This window comes from Pteropus alecto, unplaced genomic scaffold (genome assembly GCF_000325575.1).
Source record: "Pteropus alecto unplaced genomic scaffold, ASM32557v1 scaffold5, whole genome shotgun sequence".
Classification (NCBI taxonomy): Eukaryota; Metazoa; Chordata; class Mammalia; order Chiroptera; family Pteropodidae; genus Pteropus; species Pteropus alecto.
In genome coordinates this window covers 32,091,035-32,109,145 of record NW_006441953.1, presented here as the reverse complement: position 1 = coordinate 32,109,145, position 18,111 = coordinate 32,091,035, and the positions used below count along the sequence as shown (strand labels likewise).

Genomic DNA, 18,111 nt, shown 5'->3' with positions numbered 1-18,111 from the left:
TTGTACGTCATGCTTCCTCACGTCTGTCGGGAGCCTGCGGCTCACCTTCCAACCCATTCCGTGTCCACAAGAGTGGCCTGGCCATTCTCCTCTGTAACCCGGTGGCTGTGACTGGATGCATAGATTCTCTCCCTGTGCTTTTTTCTTCTCGTGGCTGCGTTGCGAGCAGGAGGCGGATGTGCTAAAGAGTACCTGTTGCCCTAGTAAGTACCGCCCGCCGTGGCCCTGCTGCTCACCGGCTCCCCGTGCTTTGCCGTGTTCTCCTGCTGCTTTGTTGCTTATTAAGTTTTGTTTTCTGTTTATTCAAAATAAAGCAGACCCCTGCTCCCCCTCCCCACCCAGCCCCTCCATTCCGGGCAGTTCCTGAAGGGGCTTGGTCACCCGAGAGCTGGGGGCAGTAGGGGACAGCCTGCCCTCGAGGCTCCCTCGGAGGGAGGAGCCAGTGCTGAGGGGCCTCTGGCTCTCCTAAGTCCCAGAGGCGTGTGCTGTCTGTTCAGCCTCTGAGACTCGAGATTGCTCGGTGGGAAGACACAAATCTAGACGAGGTTTAGACAGGGTGGCGTTATGCCACCTGCTGCATGGGGTCGAATGGTTTGGACCTTTGCTTGAGCTCTGTGCTTAAGCTTAATCTAAGTGGGTCCAGTGATATCATTGGTCCAATGATAAAAGTTCCCCGAGCACCCACAGGCAACCTCTGCTTGCTTTGAAAAGCGAATCCTAACTTCCTCCCGCCCCGGGGGCAGAGCGAGGCTCTGAGGGGTGGGCAGGTGGGGTGGGTGGGGCAGCAGCAGCCTTCCTGAGCCCGGGCCAACCCCACCTCCTGTGACCCGTCCTCCCCTGCACTCAGCTCCTGTCCCCTGGCGTCACTTGGCGTGACCTGATGTTAATGAGTGCTAACCTGTTTGGTGCTGCCCAAACTGCCAGCGGCTTGTAACTTTGTAGGCCAATTTTTAAAAATCTGCAAAACTAGTCTCCTCTCTCCCCCTCATAGTGATGGGAACCGTCACTGCGAGCCAGCCCTCGGGCTGTTTCCTTAAGACAAGTCGGTTTTGTTCTTTGTTTCCACCTTCAGATGGATGAGTGGCTTGGTTTTTGCCCCTGCCCCTTACCTTACAGTCCGTCTCTCTCAGAATTCTCACGTGTGGGACGTGGCTTTGCTTTGTTCGATGTTGACGCTGCACCTGGGTCCGGGAGTTAACTCATGGTTTTCCGTGGTTTTCTCCTGGGGGAGACCAGGTGCTGTGGACCATCGTTGAGGCCTAGTTTTAGAGCTGCTGAGAGGCGCCCGAGGGGTCTAGAGCAAACCTCGTCTCACGTGTTTAACACAGAACACTGTTCACTGAAAACGTCCCCTGCTTGCCTTAAGCACTCTGGGGACTGAGGCTTGTGACCGAGCCTGGTTTGGTCCCCACGCTTCCACAAGGAGCTAAAAACCAGCCTAAGATGGAGTGGAGTCTACGTTTAAAGGATGAACTGCATCCAGCCTTGAAATAGAGTGGACCTGATTTAAAGTTTCTTACTCTCGTCTTGGCGAAAACTCCTGGAGTCAGTATGGTGGCAGTTACTGCACAGAGCACTGCCTATCTGAAAGCGCTCCTTTGCGGTCTGGCCAATGGCCCTCTAACCCCGTCTCTCATACCCCGCCCACCAGACCTGCCGCAGGAGCCCGCTTCCGGAGACGACAGTGATGCCGCCACTTTCAAGCCAACTCTCCCCGACCTGTCCCCTGATGAGCCTTCAGAAGCGCTTGGCTTCCCAGCCCTGGAGAAGGAGGAGGAAGAGGGGCTTTGTGAAGCCCGTGGCCCTCCCGGCCCCACCAGGCCCCCCGCGGCGGCTAGCCCCGAGCCGGTCGCAGCCCAGGCGGCTGAAGAGGCTGCCTCCCCAGCGGCCGAGGACGGGGCTGCCGTGGATCCTGGCAGCGATGGGTCTCCAGGCAAGTCCCCGTCCAAGAAGAAGAAGAAGTTCCGCACCCCCTCCTTCCTGAAGAAGAGCAAGAAGAGGGGCGACTCCTGAAGGCCCGTCCCGCGCAGACCCATGCCACCGGACCGTCCCCGCCTGTGCCCCCCGCTGTCTTCTCGTGTAATGGAATGCAAAAAGCCCACCCCTCCGCATAGCTAGAGCCCCTTCCCGCCATGGCCAACGCCCACGCAGATGGGTGCTGACCTGCCCCCGGCCCTCAGCCTCAGGTCCCAGGGAGACCCAGCCCACGTCCACCTCCGTACTGTCTCACTGTTCCTCGGTGACGTGCTCTTGAGAGGCGTTCAGCCACGGTTCTGGCCAGACTGTCAGAGGCTCTGTGGTCTGGCCTTGACCCCTCTTGCTCTCCTGTCGTGCAGTGACCCATGCTGTCTGCTAGGCTCCCCTTCACCCCAAGGTCTCAGGTGACTGCTGAATCAGATGTGTAGCTTCCTGCCGGCGCTGTCTGCCCAGTGATCTCTCTTGGTTCACACACACAAGGCCTCAGTCCTGTGAAAACACCGTGTGCCTGCCAGCGGCCCAGGGCACCGTGGCGGCCTTTGGGAGGCGGGTCTGGGCCGAGCTGGAAACCCCAGCAGCGGACGGGCCTGTGTGCAGCCAATGCCACCTATGCATGGTCTAACCGGTTACCCCGCAGCCAGGAACGATTCAGGGCTCACAGCTCCTCACTCACTGGGGTCCTCAGGAAGGGAAGAGTCTTTTCTAGAATTTTCTTTCAGCACATGTGCGGTTCACCCCACACTTCTGTGAATACGAATGGCCACTTTTTGCTTTCGTTCTCTCTGGGGCCTGCTGCAGAGCAGCGGTCACCTGTTGTGGGGGAGGTTTCAGAACTGAGAGGGCTCTACTCCTACTGTAACTCAGCCCGAGCGACACCGTGGCTGCGGTCCAGGGCGGCTCAAGGCAGAAGTCGGCCCTAGGGGTCCCCACCTGACCCCGTGCCCCACGCCTGCCCTCCCTGCTCACACCAGTGTTCGCACTTAACTCAGATCCCCGGAAGGAGCGTCAGGCTGCTCAGTGGGAACTAGCGGGTGGCCACGGGGACTCCTCGAGGGTGACCCGTTGCAGGAGCTGCCCCGTGCCGACCTGACTAGGTGTGGGCAAGCCTGCCTGCTCCCCAGGCAGGCCCCCTGGGGACAGGCGGGGTCCTCGGTAGAGCTGGCACCTGACGGGGCTCGCGTCCCGCAGTCCGCACACCCGTGCGGGCCTCGAGGCTGGCCGCCGCTTCGAGCTCACGGCGAGCAAGCTGCTTTTCTCGTGTCGTTTTGTTGCCGAGGTGTGCTAAAGGCCCCATCGCGCCGTCCCTCAGTTAAGCACGGACTCTTCCGCTGTCACTTTCTTTGTCCCTCACACGCAGTGACTTTAATTTCACTTTTGTAGCGTAACCTCGTCACCACGTGCAGTGCAGTTGCGCGCGCAGACACGGGCCGGGAGGGCGAGCCCTGCGTCCTTCCTCCAGTGAACCGCGTTTTACTCACAAATAAAATTCTTTCAGCAGCTCCCTCGTCCGAACCTGGCGAGCACTTTCACGTGTTAATTCCTTTTCTTTGTTCCTTTAAAATCGGACTTCCAGAACTTTGTCTCATGTTCCAAAAAGGGACCCCGAAGTGCTGCTTTCTGATCGAACGCCATTTGTTACTTTGGGCTGGGAAGGACCTTGTCACTCAGAGCTGTCCTGCCCTAGTTAGTAGCAGCTCGTGCCTCCCTGGAAGCAGACGGTGGTGGCCAAGGGTCCTGGGCAGGGCCCACCTAGCCACGGAGAGCCATCCTGACAGTCTTCTGTCCCCTGCAGTCTAAGCAGACCTGGAGCCAGCCTGGCTGGGGCTGGGCGGACAGACAGGGCTGGGACCTGGATGGGGACGGTCTGGTAGAGGGGCCCCTCCTTCCCAGTCTGCCAGGGTGCAGGGTACCCACCAGGTGTCGCCCCGCCAGTGCTGACTTGTCATGGAAGGACCTGTGTCCGACTTTCCGCCCTCGCTGTGCACAGAGGGGAAGCAGGTTGGGGGACAGCCCTCTGCTTGGCGGGGCGCTGAGGGCCACGTTGGTGCCTGGGGGTCTCCCAGGGTGTGGTGTGTCGAGAAAGTGCACGGGAGAAAGGCTTAGTATAAAATAGTTGTTTTATTTTGTCATCAGGACACCAGGCTGACACTCTGTGTCGCTGAGTAAACAAGCAAACCGAAAGCCTGGAAGGTCGTGGAGGCAGCTGACCCTGCTGTGCGCTCGGTGGGCAGGGCTGCCCGGGTCCCACTGGACGGACGAGGCGGAGGAGTGTCGTGGCCCCCGGGGCTGGGCCCAGGGGCACGGAGGGGTCCTGGCTGAGCCCCCCCTTTCCTGTCTTGGAGCCCCCAGTCTGGGGCCGGGCCAGCTCAGCTACTCGGCCTTGAGCGTCGGTGCTGGGGCCGTCAGGCTCCGCAGGAGAAGGAAGGGGAGCAGGAAGAGCCCCGCGCTCACGGTGAAGCAGGCCGGCGCGCCCGCCAGCCAGTACGCTGCGGAGACACAGAGCGCTGACGGGGCCCCTCGGCCACCCCGGCCCCGCTCCTCAGCCCCGGGGCAGCAGGACAGAGCTGCGGGGCTGTGAAGTGCCTGGCACCCAACGGGCAGGCGCACACCAGGGGCCTGGCCTGCCCAGGGAGCACGAGTGCTGTCCTGCGGCTCTTACCTGAGGCGGCCACCATGGGCCCCAGCGCCCTGGCCAGGGCGCCCAGGCTCCGCAGCGTGCCCATGACCGTGCCCTTCTGCCCAGGCGAGCCTGAGGGGCAGGGGAGAGGCCATCAGGTGCCTGCCAGCCTCCCACCTGAGGCAGCCTCGTCAAGGGAAGGGCCTCTCACCATAGCCAGCGACCACGGAAGACAGGCAGGGCACCACGACAGCAGCGGCTAGCGGGGGACATCAGTGAGGCACCCATCAGCTCAGAGGACAGGGTGGTGGGCGTGTGACCCGAGGGATTCCCGGCCACCTCCCCACCGGTGGCCCCGGCCGGCCACTCACCGAAGGAGTAGAGCAGCAGCCCCAGGCCCAGCGTGGGCAGCGTGAACCCCCAGCCGATGAGGAGGAAGGCGGGGACCAGCAGCAGGATGGCCTGTGGGTGGGCACAGTGGGCTTCAGGACCCACCCCTGCTGCTTCCTGCAGAGCCCAGGGTCCCTTCTGCCCCCCACTTTTGGGGGAGCCCCCATACCTGCTTCACAGCCACGATTTCCCTGCCAGGGCTGATGCGCCGGGTGTAGGTGCCCTGGATGGTGGCCATGGCAAGACCGATGAAGAAGAACATCTTCCCCTGCTGCAGACTGGGGCGGGCGGGGGGTTAGTGCCGCAGCCCTGTGGGTGGAAGCCACCCCTGCTCCACCACGCCACCACCCGCCCTGCCCCAGTTCCTGGGCGGGGCCCTGGGGAAGGTGGCAGGGCAGGAGCCAGCCCTGAAGCAGGGGGTCCGCGGGCAGGTCCTCGTGGGGGCTGTCAGTGTGAACTCCAGGCCCGAGAACAGGAAGAGGTAGAGGAAGTAGACGAGGCCCAGGCGGCGCAGGTGTCTGAGCCCTGGTGAGCAGCAGGGAGGGGGGTGAGGGGTCCGCAGTGTCCACGGTAGCGGGGCGGGGGGTGGTGGGGGGGAGCCCCACCCACGTGAGGGGCGGCGCCTTACTGTCTCCAGTGGGTGGGTCCTGGCCATGAGCCACGGCCGAGAAGCGGAGCAGTGCCAGGGGGCTGAGCAGGTCAGCAGCAGCTCGGAATCCCAGGCTGATAGATGGCGCCTGGTGGGGGCGAAGCTGGAGATGTCTGGGGGGTCAGGGGCTCCCCCGGCAGCCTGGGACCAGTGTGACCGGAACCTGCTCCGCCCCCACTCCTGCAAGGCCCTCGTATCCACAGTGATCACGCAGGAAGCTTCTAGTCCACCTGCCAAGCACTGTGGCCCCAAGAGTCTCTACACACTAGGAGAGGACCACTCCGCCTCCCCCGGCACCGGGGACTGGCAGACACCGGCATCCCTACAGGCCCAGGGAACCAAGCCTCCAGCCTGGGGACGCGTCAGTTTCCGGGTCCCACCGTACCCGCTTCTCTGGGGGCAGCGTCTCTGGCAGGAAGCAGAAGAGGAACAGCAGGTCAGACACTGCGAAGAGCAGAGCGAGCCACGGCGCCGTCCGCACGGGCAGGGAGGCGCCCAGCATGGGGCCCAGCGTGAAGCCCAGCGAGAAGGCCACTCCGATGACTGCCTGGGGACAAGGCCGCGTGAGTCAGGAGAGAGACCTGGGCCCCGGTCCCTCGTCCACAGCATGTGCACTCACCATGCCTCGGCTGCGGGCAGGTGGCGAGCCCAGGTCGGCGACAATGGCCGTGGAGAGGCTGACGTTCCCCTTGCTGATGCCACCGATCACCCTGGAGGCCAGGAAGGCCGCAAAGCTCTCCGAGGCAGCCCACACGGCATACGAGGTGGCCAGGCCTGCCTGCCTCAGGGCAGGGGCCGAGGGGCAGGCATAGTCACTTGACGCCAGGAGGGGCCAGAGTGGGGCTGGCAAACCCAGCAACACCCCTGGGACCCTGCCCTGTTCTGGAGCAGCCATGGGCCACTTGTGTTCCCATTGTCCCGTGTGTGGCAAGAAGAGCTCTGGGACAGCCTGGCTCAGACACAGGAACTACCGCCCCCTCAGGCACCACAGCCCAGGGGCAACGAGGGGCCCACAGCTGCCCCTTCCCTCCCCAGAGGGCTGCTGGGTGGGGGAAGGCTGCGTGCTCCCCCTCGGTGGGCACCCGTACCAAGGACAGCAGCATCACGGGGCGCCTTCCCAGGCAGTCAGAGGTGGCCCCTGTGAGCGGTGCCGAGAGGAACTGCAGGACTGAGAAGACGGAGCCAATCAGACCTGAAAGATGGAAGTCACGGTCACCGCAGCTCAGTCTCAGTCCCCAAGGGTCTGATCACGCTAGCCCTGCAATGCCAGGCCACAGACCTTGAGCGGAGGTGGCCCTGCAAGAGTGGACACTGGGAGAGGGAGCAGATGGTGCAGGGGCAGACAAGGGGCAGACAAGGGCCTGGGATGGACAGGAGCCTGGGGAGCAGGGAGGAGTCTAAGGACCCCAGGGGGCTCAGGGCCATACCTCCGAACAGGACACTGTTGTACCTCTTCTCTGCTGGCATCCCGATGGCTGCAGCAAACCAGTCCACCCCTTGCTGCCATGAGCCATAGAGGGGGTCCTGGAGGACAAGGAACCATGATAATGGCGGGGGGAGTCCCTGCTGGGCTAGAGCCCGGGGCCAGCAACTGCGGCGGCCAGGGGCATCGGGATGGGGGCAGGTGGGGTGTGGGGAGCGCTCACCTGGGCTCGGCTGTGGTTCTCGAGCAGCCCTGGCAGCAGGGGCAGCAGCAGAGTGAAGGCCAGGAGGTCCAGCAGGAGGCCGAGAAAGATCACAGTGATCACGCGGGTCTCCGCCGGCTGCTGGCGGATGGGTGGGCGCGGCGTGCAGCTCCCGCCAGCTCCCCAGCCCATGATGCGGTGGCTCGGATCCGGCCTGGCTGGGGGTGTGGCGGGTCTCCATGAGGGCACCTCTGGGTAACCCAGTCCCAGACACCTACTCTACTAAGGGAAACTGAGATTCCCAGCTCCTGTGATGACTAACCTGCAATCAGCCAGTGGGCACCCTAAAGAGAGGGCCTGCCCCGCCCTGCTGGGGTGCCCATCACACAACAAGGGGGTCTCAATGTGCGCCCTTCCCCCCGACGTCGGGCAGCAGGAAACTCAGGTTGCGGAGGTTGCGCAAGGAAACCGCAGCCAGTGAGGCCAACCGCCCCAAGGGGCCGGGGTGGGGGCATCGCGGCCCCGGGCAGCACCCCACCCCAGCCAGCCGCCCCGCGTCCCCATGAGGCGCAAGCAGGGAAATTCGGTAGACGGTGGAGAGCGGGACACCTGCGACTCCGGACCGACGCGCGGGGGGGGGTCCCTGCGCCCCAGAGAACACCATCCCCGTCGGCCCAGACCCCGGCCCGCCCCGGGCTCGCCTCCCGGGCGGGGCCGCGGGACGCGCACTGGAGCTGGAGACCCCGTCCCGGACCCGCACCCCCCCCAGTCCCGCACTTCGTCCAGCCTCTCACCTGCAGCGGTCGCGCGCGCGATGGGGTCGGATGGTCGGATAGATGGACAGGGACGCGGAAGGGGCCTCGGGCACGCTGCCGGGGGCGCGGCGAGCGCGCAGGCCACGCCCCGGCCACGCCCGTCCCGGAAGTGGCGCCTTGCCGCGCTTCCCCTTCCGGCTGGCGCGCTCCCGGGCGGGCGTTCGTACTCGTCCCCTCGGCCTTCGGGCCCCTGGCCCCGCCCCCTTCCGCGACAGAGGCCGCCGGGGGCGCCGTTCTCCTGACTGCCGGGCTGCGAAGCTTCAGGCCACGCCCGGGAGGGGTTCCGTCGTTAGCGTCCCGGCGGGTTTTGGGCCTCTTCCTGCAGGCGCCACGCGTGTTCGCGGCCCGAGGCTCCTTGCAAGGGACACTGCGGGCGGACGTCGACGAGCGTCTCCCGCCATCCATCCCGCGGTTGCAGAACCCCGGCCCTGGCAGGGGCTTGTTCTGACTGCCCACAGTCCCATTTGCCCCCCAACCTCTGCCCTAGGGGTGTGACCCTCTCCAAGGACCTCGAGGCCTTTGGTCCTCCGCCCTGCAAGGCGGAACGGTGGTGTCCAGCCCTGGGACCCTCCTCCCATCTTCCACGGTGCCAGCTTGGGCGCCTTACAAACACAGGCCATCACCCACGTTGGATCGACCACACACGAGTCTCTCGGTTGGACTTTCCGCTGCATCTGCTGAGCCTTAAGGCCTAGGACAGGCAGGTGGGGAAAGCGGAACGTGAGGTAAGGAGAGCAGAGGCCACCTAAAGCCACAGGCTGTAGCTGGCAGCACGCTGGCCACCGGGAGAGGAAGAAACCACAGGCAAGTGGAGGAGCTCTGGACACGAGCGCCTGGCCAGGACCACCTCCTGCTGCTTTCTCATCGAAAATTCTTACCACCGTGGCCAGCCCTGAGTGGAAGCAGATGGGGGGAGTCTGGGAAGTCCCGTTCACCTTCCACGTCAACATGTGAAGCACCACAGTCCGCCCCTGGGCACCCACACACTGCTCTCTGCACTACAGCCAAGAAAGCCCATGAGCACCTGGCCTGAAGATGGGACATTCCTACGTTCCTTACCCTCACCGGGGCAGTGGTCATTTCCTCTGGGCTGTGCCATGCTCCCCCTTTGGGAGCCTGGGACTCAACGTGCTCCAGACAGAAGGTTAACTCCATTAGCACCTCCCACAATAGGGGGGAGGGGAGCGGCCGAGGAGAGAACACGCGGTGGATACGCATGGATTCATAACGAAATGCTAAGAACAGGCCGGTCCAGGCACCTCGTGGTCTTCCCTTCGGGCAGGCCCCATCCCCTCTGGGGTCTGGCAAACTGCAAGCTGACCGAAGCCGCTGGTTAAGTGCAGGATGAAAGCGGCTCTCTTAACTTACACGCTTTCAGCCTTAACCATAAACTCTGCCTCTTCCAGTTTGTTTGGACTCGGAACTTCAGCTGCCTCCTGGGTCAGTGCGACACACCCAAGCTCCTCCCCATCCCCGCGGCTCCGGAGACCAGACCTGACACCTCAAAGCATGGGATAAAGGCACTTACGACAACGCCAGTCTTGGCTTTTAGGGTACTTGGATTCTGGTTGATTTTTTTGATTTCCAAACTGTTTGCAAACTTCAGTTTAATTTGTAATTGAAAATATCATTAATGTATTAACGCTGAATTCTATACAGAAGGCAAACATCCTTGCTTGACCAGAAACGATGCTGGCCAGAACGCTGTCCCAAACCCTGCGACTCACAGGTGTGTGGAAGCTCGGTGGACCGAGGCGTTCAGAGTTTCTCGTCACGCGTGCAGAAAACCGTTCCCAGTTCCAAAAGCGCACGTTGTCACCAGGAGAGACGTTTTGACAGGAACTGAGGTACAGGGACAAAAACCCACACCCCATTACGACAGCCTCCGTCTCGTCGCCTCATCTGTGGAGCTATCTTTTGAGCTTCTTCCTCTTCAGAGCCCGCCACGCGCCTTCCTGTGCGGCCAGACTGTTAAAAAGTTGCTTCACTTTCCGCTTTCTCTCCGCATCCCTGAAAGTGGGGAAAAAAAAAAGCCTGTTTTTGGAGGATTCATTTTTGGCTCCTTTTCATATCTAACTCTACAGCAGTTCAGAACCACGTGGGGCCTGTGACCCCCCCCACGTCCAGTCTGGAGGAAGGAAATGGCCGAAGCCCACCCAGCCCCAGGCCCAAGGGCCACGTGTGGGGAGCACGGCGTGAAGGCCGCCGTCCCCGGGGCCCCCTGCCCCGGCCCCCTCACCGCTCCATGGTCTCCGCGAGCTGCATCCGGGCCAGGAACTGGTTGTCCTTGCGAATTTCCCGGACGGCGCCTTTGAATTCACGCCTGTGCTTGTGCATTAGCCTTTTCCGCTCCTGCTCCTCCCTGCTGCTCCCCTGCTTCCTTCCAAACTCGAGGCTGAAAGCAGAGGCCCAGTCGGTCCCACTGCGCGATCGGCCACGACCCCGCCACCTGACGGCTGAGCCCGCGGCCTCGACCCTGGCCCCGCGGGAGCCCGGGCGCCCGGGGGAGCGGCGGCGCTCACACTTTGACCAGCCGGGGCGTGAACAGCTTCAGAGGCACCGGCTTGCTCTTCGCGCAGATGAGGGGCTGACAGTGCTGCTCCTGGGCTTCCATGTCCGTCAGCGTGCCCCGAATCAGCTCCTGAAACACGTGAAAAGACGGGTGAGGGGCCCCCCCACTGTAGCCTCACGGGCTCCTCCAACAGGCTCTGTGGTCTCGGGGACAGGGGACAGAGAGCGAGACCTTGCCGCCTCCAGACCCTCCTGCTGTCAGTTCCCCCACCGGGCCTTCACCTCATCTGCTGATAAAGGGGTGCACAGAAGCTGTGCCCAAGGTGTGGCCGTGATGGAGCAGCACCGTCTTGCTGACGGGGGAGGGGGCTGCACAAGCGGCGCCCGTCCTCCGTCACCGCCCGTGGGCAGGACGGGAGGGGTGTGGGCGTGGGCGCTGGGAAGTGGAGGCGGCTGTGCTTCCAGCCTCTAGCAAATGCGACAGCGTCTTCTTTCCCAGAGAAACTCGTCTGCACGGGGCGCCAGTGACACGCCTCGCAAGGCCTGCTGGGAGTCGCACCCGACGGAGAGCCACACCACGGGGTGCCCACCGGGACCGAGCCCCCACCAGCCTATGAGCTGACCCCCCTTCTACCCCAACAGAAAGAGCCAGACGGCCAAGACGCTTTTGTTACAGCCTTGGCTTCCTAGAGAGTTGGCTGGTGCTTCTGAGGAACTTGCTAGAAGCCAGCTCGCTGATGCTGGTTCCATTCCTTTCCCCTCGCGTAGGTGTGTCCTGGAACTCAGGCTCCCTGCACCACAGACACAGCCATCCCCCCGCCCACCTGGCAGTTCATCTGAGGTGAAATGCCCAGGCTCCACGAGGACTACACGCAAAGTATGACCAACTCAGTTCACCCAAGTCCAGGAGCCCCTGTGGTCCCTTGGCCAGCCCAAACCCCACAAGCCTTGACAGTCACTCTGCTCTTTCAACTAAATGGCAAGCCACAGCTAGGTCCATGGTAGGTGGAGGCAAGGTAGGGGCAGGTGTTGACACCTCAGCCTCATCGACCTTCCACAAGATGACATGATGTCCTCACAAGCCCATGTCCCGAGGAGCTGGAGGGTCACACCGTGGAGAGGCTGGGGACGCGCGGGGACCAGTCACAAAGCTCTAAGGAGGGCATTCTAGGCAGAGGCAAAGGCACGTGCGACGGCCCTACGCGGAGGTCGGAGAGTGTGCAGGGCAGGGCCAGGCCGCTGGAGGGACGACATCCTGACAGGACCCTGTTCTGTGGAAGGACGGGGAGCAGGTACAGACGGATGAGGGCAGAGCTGAAGGCCTGCCACAGCATGGTGGCCAAGACACTCATCCGAACGTCCACTGGGGCGTCCAGGGCAGAGAGAGTGCGGCAGTGTCTGTCACCTCGTACAGGATGGTGGCACTGTCTTCAGAAAACCCACGTGGCCCGGGAAGGACCGGGGCCCAGGCCTGGCGGGCAGTGGGCAGGCAGAAGGGGGCATGTGACAATGGAACAGTTCTTGGATAAACCCCAGGTCCAGACTCGCTCGTGCGGTGGTTCTCGGAGGTTCTCACTGTGACCCTGTTTCCCATTTGTCCCTAACCTGCAAACACGGTGTCCTCGATGAGGGCTGCAACCCCAACGGCAAGAACATTGCTCACTGGCTCCCCATCAGGACAAGGCCGAGCTGGGGCAGAGCGCCCTGGGGCCAGGGGCCTCACCTGGAGCTCGCGGGGGTGACTGCAGCTGGCCAGGTGCTCTGTCAGGAGGGCTCTGAGGGGCCTCACGATGTCGTGGAAGGACGGCAGGCCACTGTACATGAGCACACAGCGCTTCACCAGGGCCAGGCACACGGCCAGGCAGGACAGCCTGCACGGGCGACAGCCAGCTTCAGAGCAAGAGACAACAATCCCGGCAAAGACCAGTGTCCCCCGAACGACCCTGAAAAGCCCAACGTGGGTGGCAGTAGACAAGCTGACACCGAGGAGAACAGCACGTGTCCCGAAGTGGGAGGCTTGTCGTGGAAATGTGACGCCAGCGTGAAAACTGGCTTCCGCTTTAGTTTCTAAATTATCTGAAAAATCAGGCAGATATGTCATGAAAATAATAACAGATTCTGGGAAAGTTATTTTTTTCAGAGAAGTAATTGCCATCAGGACTTGAATAGATTTTTCTAGAGAGAACATACAGATGGCCAACAGGCACATGCAGGGGTGCTCAGCACCACTAGTCATCAGGGAGACGCACATCAAGGCCACAGCGAGACACCACCTCACGCCCAGTAGGACGGCTACCGTGGCTGCTGCCGAAAGACCCAGAAAACAGCACGTGCTGGCGAGGACGTGAGCAACAGCCCTGTGCACTGTGGGTGAGACAGACGGACAGCAGCGTGCATGGCCGTGCCTCAGAAAACCAACAGGATGGCCACGTGACCCAGCAGTCCACTTCTGGGTCTGGGCCCACGAGAGCTGAAAGCAGGGTCTGCAGGTGGTGTCTGCACGCCATGCTCACGGCAGCGCCACTCGGCGCGAGAACGTGGAAGCCGCCCGACCCCCTGGTGGAGGAAAGCGTACGCGAACATCCACCCACACGAGGTGTGTTACTCAGCTTGAAAAAGGACAGGAATCCTGCCATCGGCCACATGGATGAGCCCGGGGACGCTGTGCTCGTGGAACAAGCCAGTCACAGAAGGACCAACACCGAACGGGAGGCAGTGACGGCCGCGCGGCAGTGTGAGCGCACGCGGTACCCCTGGACGCGCAAACGCTTCGGACGGCAAATTTCATCGTGTGTGTTGTATCACGATAAAAACAACACAAAGGCCAGTGCTCCCTGTCCTTGCCGGACGGAGTGTCGGAGCCCCACGGGAGTCCTGCTCGGACCGAAGCCCACGCGGAGGGGGCGGGAGGCGGCTGCGGCTCCCAGCCCTCGAGCACGATGTGTTCCGTCCACACCGGCTGTGCTTTTTCAGTGGAGTTCGCCGTTGGCACTGTACAGGCCTCCCACCTCTGTGGCTAATTCCTAAGCGGTTTGTTCTTTTTGACGCTACCATAAATGGGGGTGGTTGTGAGTCCTTCGCTCACGGGTGGAAATGCACTTGATGGCAGTGTGCGGACTTTCTGTCCTGCTACGTACCCGAATTCGTTGACTGAATCTAACAGTCTGTCTGTGGAGTTTAGGACTCCACGTAAGTGCGTGTCACCTGCAAACGGAGACACTGGGGCACCCTCGGGTGCCAGGTCCCGGTGGGGCCCGGGCTGCACAAACCTGATGTGGTTGGCCTCGGTCTCAGTCCGGGCTGGTGGCCCACTTGCCCAGTGCAGGGCGAGGCTCCTCCTCTGCCACGTGGCCGTGTCCTCTTCATCAGACACCAGGAGCAATTCCGAGTTCTTGCCAAGGGCTCTGAAAGGGTGCACCAGAGTGTAACCTGAATCGCAGCGGGACAGGGACAGGGACAGAGAGGGCCTGAGTGTTACTGGGCTCGCGGGCACCAAAGCCTTTAGCAAGTTCACTCTTCACAAACGCGCTGCTTTTTACTGTGCAGACGGCTTTGGCGGGCACTGGGGCCAAGCCCAAGAACGGACCAGGTCCCTGCCCTTGCAGGGGAGACAGGCAGTAAACGCCACCGGATGACGCGGATGGAGCGGGTGGAGTGTTAGAAGCCGTGAACAAGGGAAGCAGCGAAGGTTAGGGGTCAGTTGGGAGTGCAGGACACGCCCTGTCACCCAGAACAGCAGATGTGGCGGAAGGAGCGGCCGGGGAGGGCAGAGGGCCTGCTGTGGTCTGGGCTCAGCACAGTGGGTGGGTGAGCGAGCGGTGACCGGGCAAAGGGAGAGGTGCAAGTGGCAACAGCAGTCCACCTGCCCACTGCCCGGCCGTGTCCGGGACGTTCCGTACTCTGCCCTGACATCCGTCTAACGACAGGCTTCCCTGGGCATGACCCCGCCTGTCCTGTGCCTGCCACGCAGAGTGCGTCAGTGCGGCCAGCGCGGAGCCACACGCAGGACGGTCCCGTTATGAGGTTACGCGGAGAAGGCAAAAGGACAGGCATTTAGTGCGCACAGGGCACAGTCCCCAAGGCCTGGAACAGCTCTGCCCCACTGGCACTTCCGAGGCAGACAGGCACAGCCGGCCAAGGGGACAGAGGCCAAGCGCAGTCTCTCGGTGGTCCCGAGGGGGGAGCCCTGTCTGGGGGGAGCTCTGGAAGGCTGTGGTCTGCGTTGCGGGGTGCCTGGGGGAGTGGGGAGGGCTGCGCTGAGAACAATACAATCAAGAGCTGAAGTGCGCCCCAGAACCCTGCCTTTGAGTCGCTCTCTTTCCCAAATACCAAGACCAGAGACGCGCAGAGCGGTGCCCGACACCATGGGGGCCATGCGGTGCATGACAGTCTTGCTGCCACACAAAAAAAGCAAAGAATGAGATACATCTCCACTGTGTAGTTTATATGATCCAAAACGTAAAAACACTGTCATTGCAATGCACGATCAGTGCAGAGCGCTGAGACATTCTGGGCTGTCCCTCACGCAGAGCGCGTCTCTGCTGACTCCCCGTGTGGCTCCTGGCTACCGAGTCGCACCCAGGACAGAGTCCCGACCTCTTCAGAAAGTGGGTGTGCACACACGTCCACACAGAGAAGAGGCTGAGCTCTGCTTTCCCACCTTCCCGTATTCTAAACTTTTTACAGTGCGTATGAATTACTTTCAACAGTCTTTTAAAAAACCCTGAAGTACAATATACTCGAAGCAGCAACCTCCGATCGACTCACCTGGACTCTGGCTGTTTGGAGCTGCTATGTAAAGGATGCCCAGGAGAAAGTTAATCAGCTCAGGGACGAACCTCCGAGACAGAGACACGTAGTCCAGGAACACGCAGCACACGAACAGACCCTTCACCGCGTCTTGGAGAGACAGGACGGGGCACTGGTGGAGGAACGGGGCTCGGTGACCGGCCAGGACGAGGTTCCAGACACCACATGGGGCAGACAAGCTGCTCCTGGGTGAGCTGTGTGCTCGAGGTTGCCAACACGGGAGGGGGAGCTGCTGAGGGGAACCCCTGGTGCGGAGTCGGCCCGGAGGCGCAGGCACAGCTTCGTGGACACTAAGACGCCCCCGGGGCTGGGGGTCACAGTGAGCACAGCCGGTGCGCCCGGTCGAGGGACGGAGCCCTGTAGGCCTTTTTAAGCCAAAGAGAACAGAACCCCTCTTGGACCTGAGGCCTTCTCCACTAACTTGAAAGGCTGTTCCAGGTGCTAAACCTGACTCCCGCCTGGTCAGGGGCTGCTGCAGCCGGCTCTGGGAAGGAGCAGGGCCACCACTGACTGGGCCACTGCCTTCACAGGCCCCCTAAGAGGAGCTGCTCTTGCGCCCGGCCCAACGGTCAGCCTCCAGATCCTGACCCTGACCCAGCTGTGCTCTCGCTCAGCAAGGCCTGGGGAGACGCTGGCTTTGATGGAGCGCGTCTGACCGCCTACGTGTGCGCGTGGGGACATACCTTTGTGAGCAGCTGGCTGAGACACACCAGCGCAGGCGTCACGACGGGGTGCCGGAAGTCAGAGGTCGGAAATAACATCCCAGCAATTTTCAAATAAATGAGCTGCCGAGAAAGTGTAATCACACAAATCAAAGCAGGGGAAACGAAGTTTGGAATACCGCCTCTTAAAAAGGCTCAAGAACAAAACAGGTTTTGAAGCTCCTGCAATGCTGTGCTGTCATTGGCCTTGTGGCCAGGGCCAGGGGCCCCCCGGGAGGCATCAGCATCCCTCGGCTGCCGCTCCATACCCGCTAGAGCACCCCCACTTGCACGCTACACACAGCTGGCCCCTTCTGGAACATGTGGGGTTCTCTAGTGGGCTGTGGGGGGCACAGGGTGGAGCTGCACTGCCTGGGGAGCCGGCAGTGTTTATGGCCGCAGGCCCGGCCTGCTGTACCGGGGCATCAAGTCCACGGCTTAAGTCGCTGCAGGTCACCCTGGAAACTCTGGGGATGGGCCACCTCCTGCACCCATGCACACTGTCATCAGCCCTCCGTGGACACCAGACAGCACTGGGCTCCTGGCAGCTGCCGGCCTATGGCTGGGCAAAGCGAGCCCCAGCTTACCACGTCCAAGCCCGGAAACACCGCCCGGCCTTTCGCCTCGACCATCCCTTCCATCTCGTGCATGGCGTCCCGGAGGACGAACTTCATGCAACTGCTCGCAGATTCAGGAAACATCTGGCACAGATTATACAACTGCCTGTGGATCAGACACTCGGGTCAGGGGAGAATGACTCCAGACACCGAAACACAGAAGACCTCCCAACCTCCCAAGCTGCCGTTTTCCTGTGACGTCAGCTGCTGATGGCACACCTGAACCGGAAGCCCCTGAATGAGCCAGTCTACCCCTCACAGGCATCTGGCTGGCCTTCTGGGAGCCAGAAGACCTTTGTGACTGTATTTGTAATAACTTGTCCTCAGACTTGCCACTTGTCACCATCCGGCCAGAACCTGTAGCGGGGTGGCCACAGGAAAGCTCTGCTTGTGGTCACAGGACCGTGAGAGTGTGGTCCATGCGCCGATGTGGACTGGTGCTTCACGGATCGCTCACCAGCACTTCTGACATAGTAGGAGCTGCTGGGGACCACGGGGCCACGTGCTCTCACTGGCCTATGCCTTCCCCCCGCCGGGGGGGCAACGAGCCAGCACGTGGGTCTCTGCCTCAGGGGGTTTTTGGTGCAGGGAGGGTCTGGGACCAACTGCCGACCCTGCACAGGGCAGGACCAGCTGAACAAGGGCCCGGGTCACCTGAGCCCGCCGGGTTCCACTGTGGCAAGGCCTGGGGCGACAGCAGGCTGCTGTCTACTGTGCACTCCAAAACCCTCAGTGCCCCAGGCAGAGCTGGAGATGCTGGCGAGTGAGAATCAGCCGGCAAACACCGGGCCAACCTGAAGGGCCGCGAGGGCCTCGGAGTCGCTGTTTGTCACTGAACTGTCTACCTCTAGGGGCCGGGAGCAGCGGGCTGCCAGCGAGGCCAGTCACGAGGTCAGCCTTGAACGCTCGGCCAGGTCTCCTCATGACCCTGACCAGGACGGAACCGTCCAGCTAGCTGGCTGCCCGCCCGCTTCACTTACACGACCAGCTTGTCGATCGTTCCGAGGGCCGGTGGCTCGTCCGTAGCCAGATCTCCAATGTACTCCAAAAGGAAGCCGAATAGTTTCTGCAGGACACAGAAGGACAGTCAGTGCTGCCCTCGAGGTCAAAGCACAAGCAGGCCACGTGCCGTCACCCAGGCTGGCTATAGCGGGACGGGCCGCCGGCAGCGACCTGCTGGGCCCCGGGAGTGGTGGACACCAGGTCGGGCGAGGGTCTGCGATGTCGCGGGCAGCAGCCAAGCCTCAAAACGCAGCAGAGGACGCACCCTGGGCGTGGGCTGCTTGATGACTGTGGCAGCCGCCGGGAGGGGCCGGCGGGGGCATGGCCGCTGGTTTCCTTGAGTCCAGCTTGGCCGCTCGACGGCCACGAGAGGCAAACCCGCCTGTGAGCTGCGGCGT

The 18,111-nt window shown here is 62.2% G+C and overlaps 3 protein-coding genes across 15 annotated transcripts in view; 1 reads left to right on the top strand and 2 right to left on the bottom strand.

The window, feature by feature from the left end:
- ADD1 (adducin 1) overlaps positions 1 to 3,506 on the top strand; it is a 57,963-nt gene extending 54,457 nt beyond the window's left edge. For 6 of the 11 annotated variants that reach the window (XM_025051824.1, XM_025051825.1, XM_015594872.2 and 3 more), the window contains one exon: positions 1,652 to 3,506. In XM_025051824.1, coding sequence (XP_024907592.1) covers positions 1,652 to 2,013 — 362 coding nt within the window. In that variant the 3' untranslated portion in view covers positions 2,014 to 3,506. Of the gene's footprint in view, positions 1 to 169; positions 205 to 1,651 lie in introns of those variants that run through there. The other 5 variants (XM_015594874.2, XM_015594875.2, XM_025051827.1 and 2 more) reach the window with 2 other exon arrangements.
- A 570-nt stretch (positions 3,507 to 4,076) lies between these two features.
- Positions 4,077 to 9,471, bottom strand: MFSD10 (major facilitator superfamily domain containing 10). Its single transcript, XM_006919025.3, is given in 13 exon segments — positions 4,077 to 4,463; positions 4,637 to 4,726; positions 4,806 to 4,853; positions 4,966 to 5,056; positions 5,154 to 5,293; positions 5,414 to 5,509; positions 5,613 to 5,721; positions 6,019 to 6,180; positions 6,253 to 6,411; positions 6,722 to 6,825; positions 7,061 to 7,157; positions 7,280 to 7,476; positions 8,053 to 9,471. Coding segments are annotated over 12 exon segments (1,383 nt in total). The 5' UTR covers positions 7,451 to 7,476; positions 8,053 to 9,471; the 3' UTR covers positions 4,077 to 4,347.
- A 192-nt stretch (positions 9,472 to 9,663) lies between these two features.
- Positions 9,664 to 18,111, bottom strand: part of NOP14 (NOP14 nucleolar protein) — a 17,015-nt gene continuing 8,567 nt past the window's right edge. Inside the window, exons 10-18 of one of the 3 annotated variants that reach the window (XR_001517542.2) lie at positions 17,692 to 17,777; positions 16,682 to 16,817; positions 16,077 to 16,178; positions 15,352 to 15,505; positions 13,854 to 14,013; positions 12,308 to 12,474; positions 10,596 to 10,714; positions 10,313 to 10,468; positions 9,664 to 10,083 (exon numbers count right to left, since the gene is read on the bottom strand). Coding sequence is in view for 2 of the 3 variants with exons in the window: in XM_006919024.2 (XP_006919086.1) it covers positions 9,984 to 10,083; positions 10,313 to 10,468; positions 10,596 to 10,714; positions 12,308 to 12,455; positions 13,854 to 14,013; positions 15,352 to 15,505; positions 16,077 to 16,178; positions 16,682 to 16,817; positions 17,692 to 17,777 (1,161 nt within the window). In the remaining variant the exon portion in view is untranslated. The remainder of the gene's footprint in view (positions 10,084 to 10,312; positions 10,469 to 10,595; positions 10,715 to 12,307; positions 12,475 to 13,853; positions 14,014 to 15,351; positions 15,506 to 16,076; positions 16,179 to 16,681; positions 16,818 to 17,691; positions 17,778 to 18,111) is intronic. The other 2 variants (XM_006919024.2, XM_025051822.1) reach the window with 2 other exon arrangements.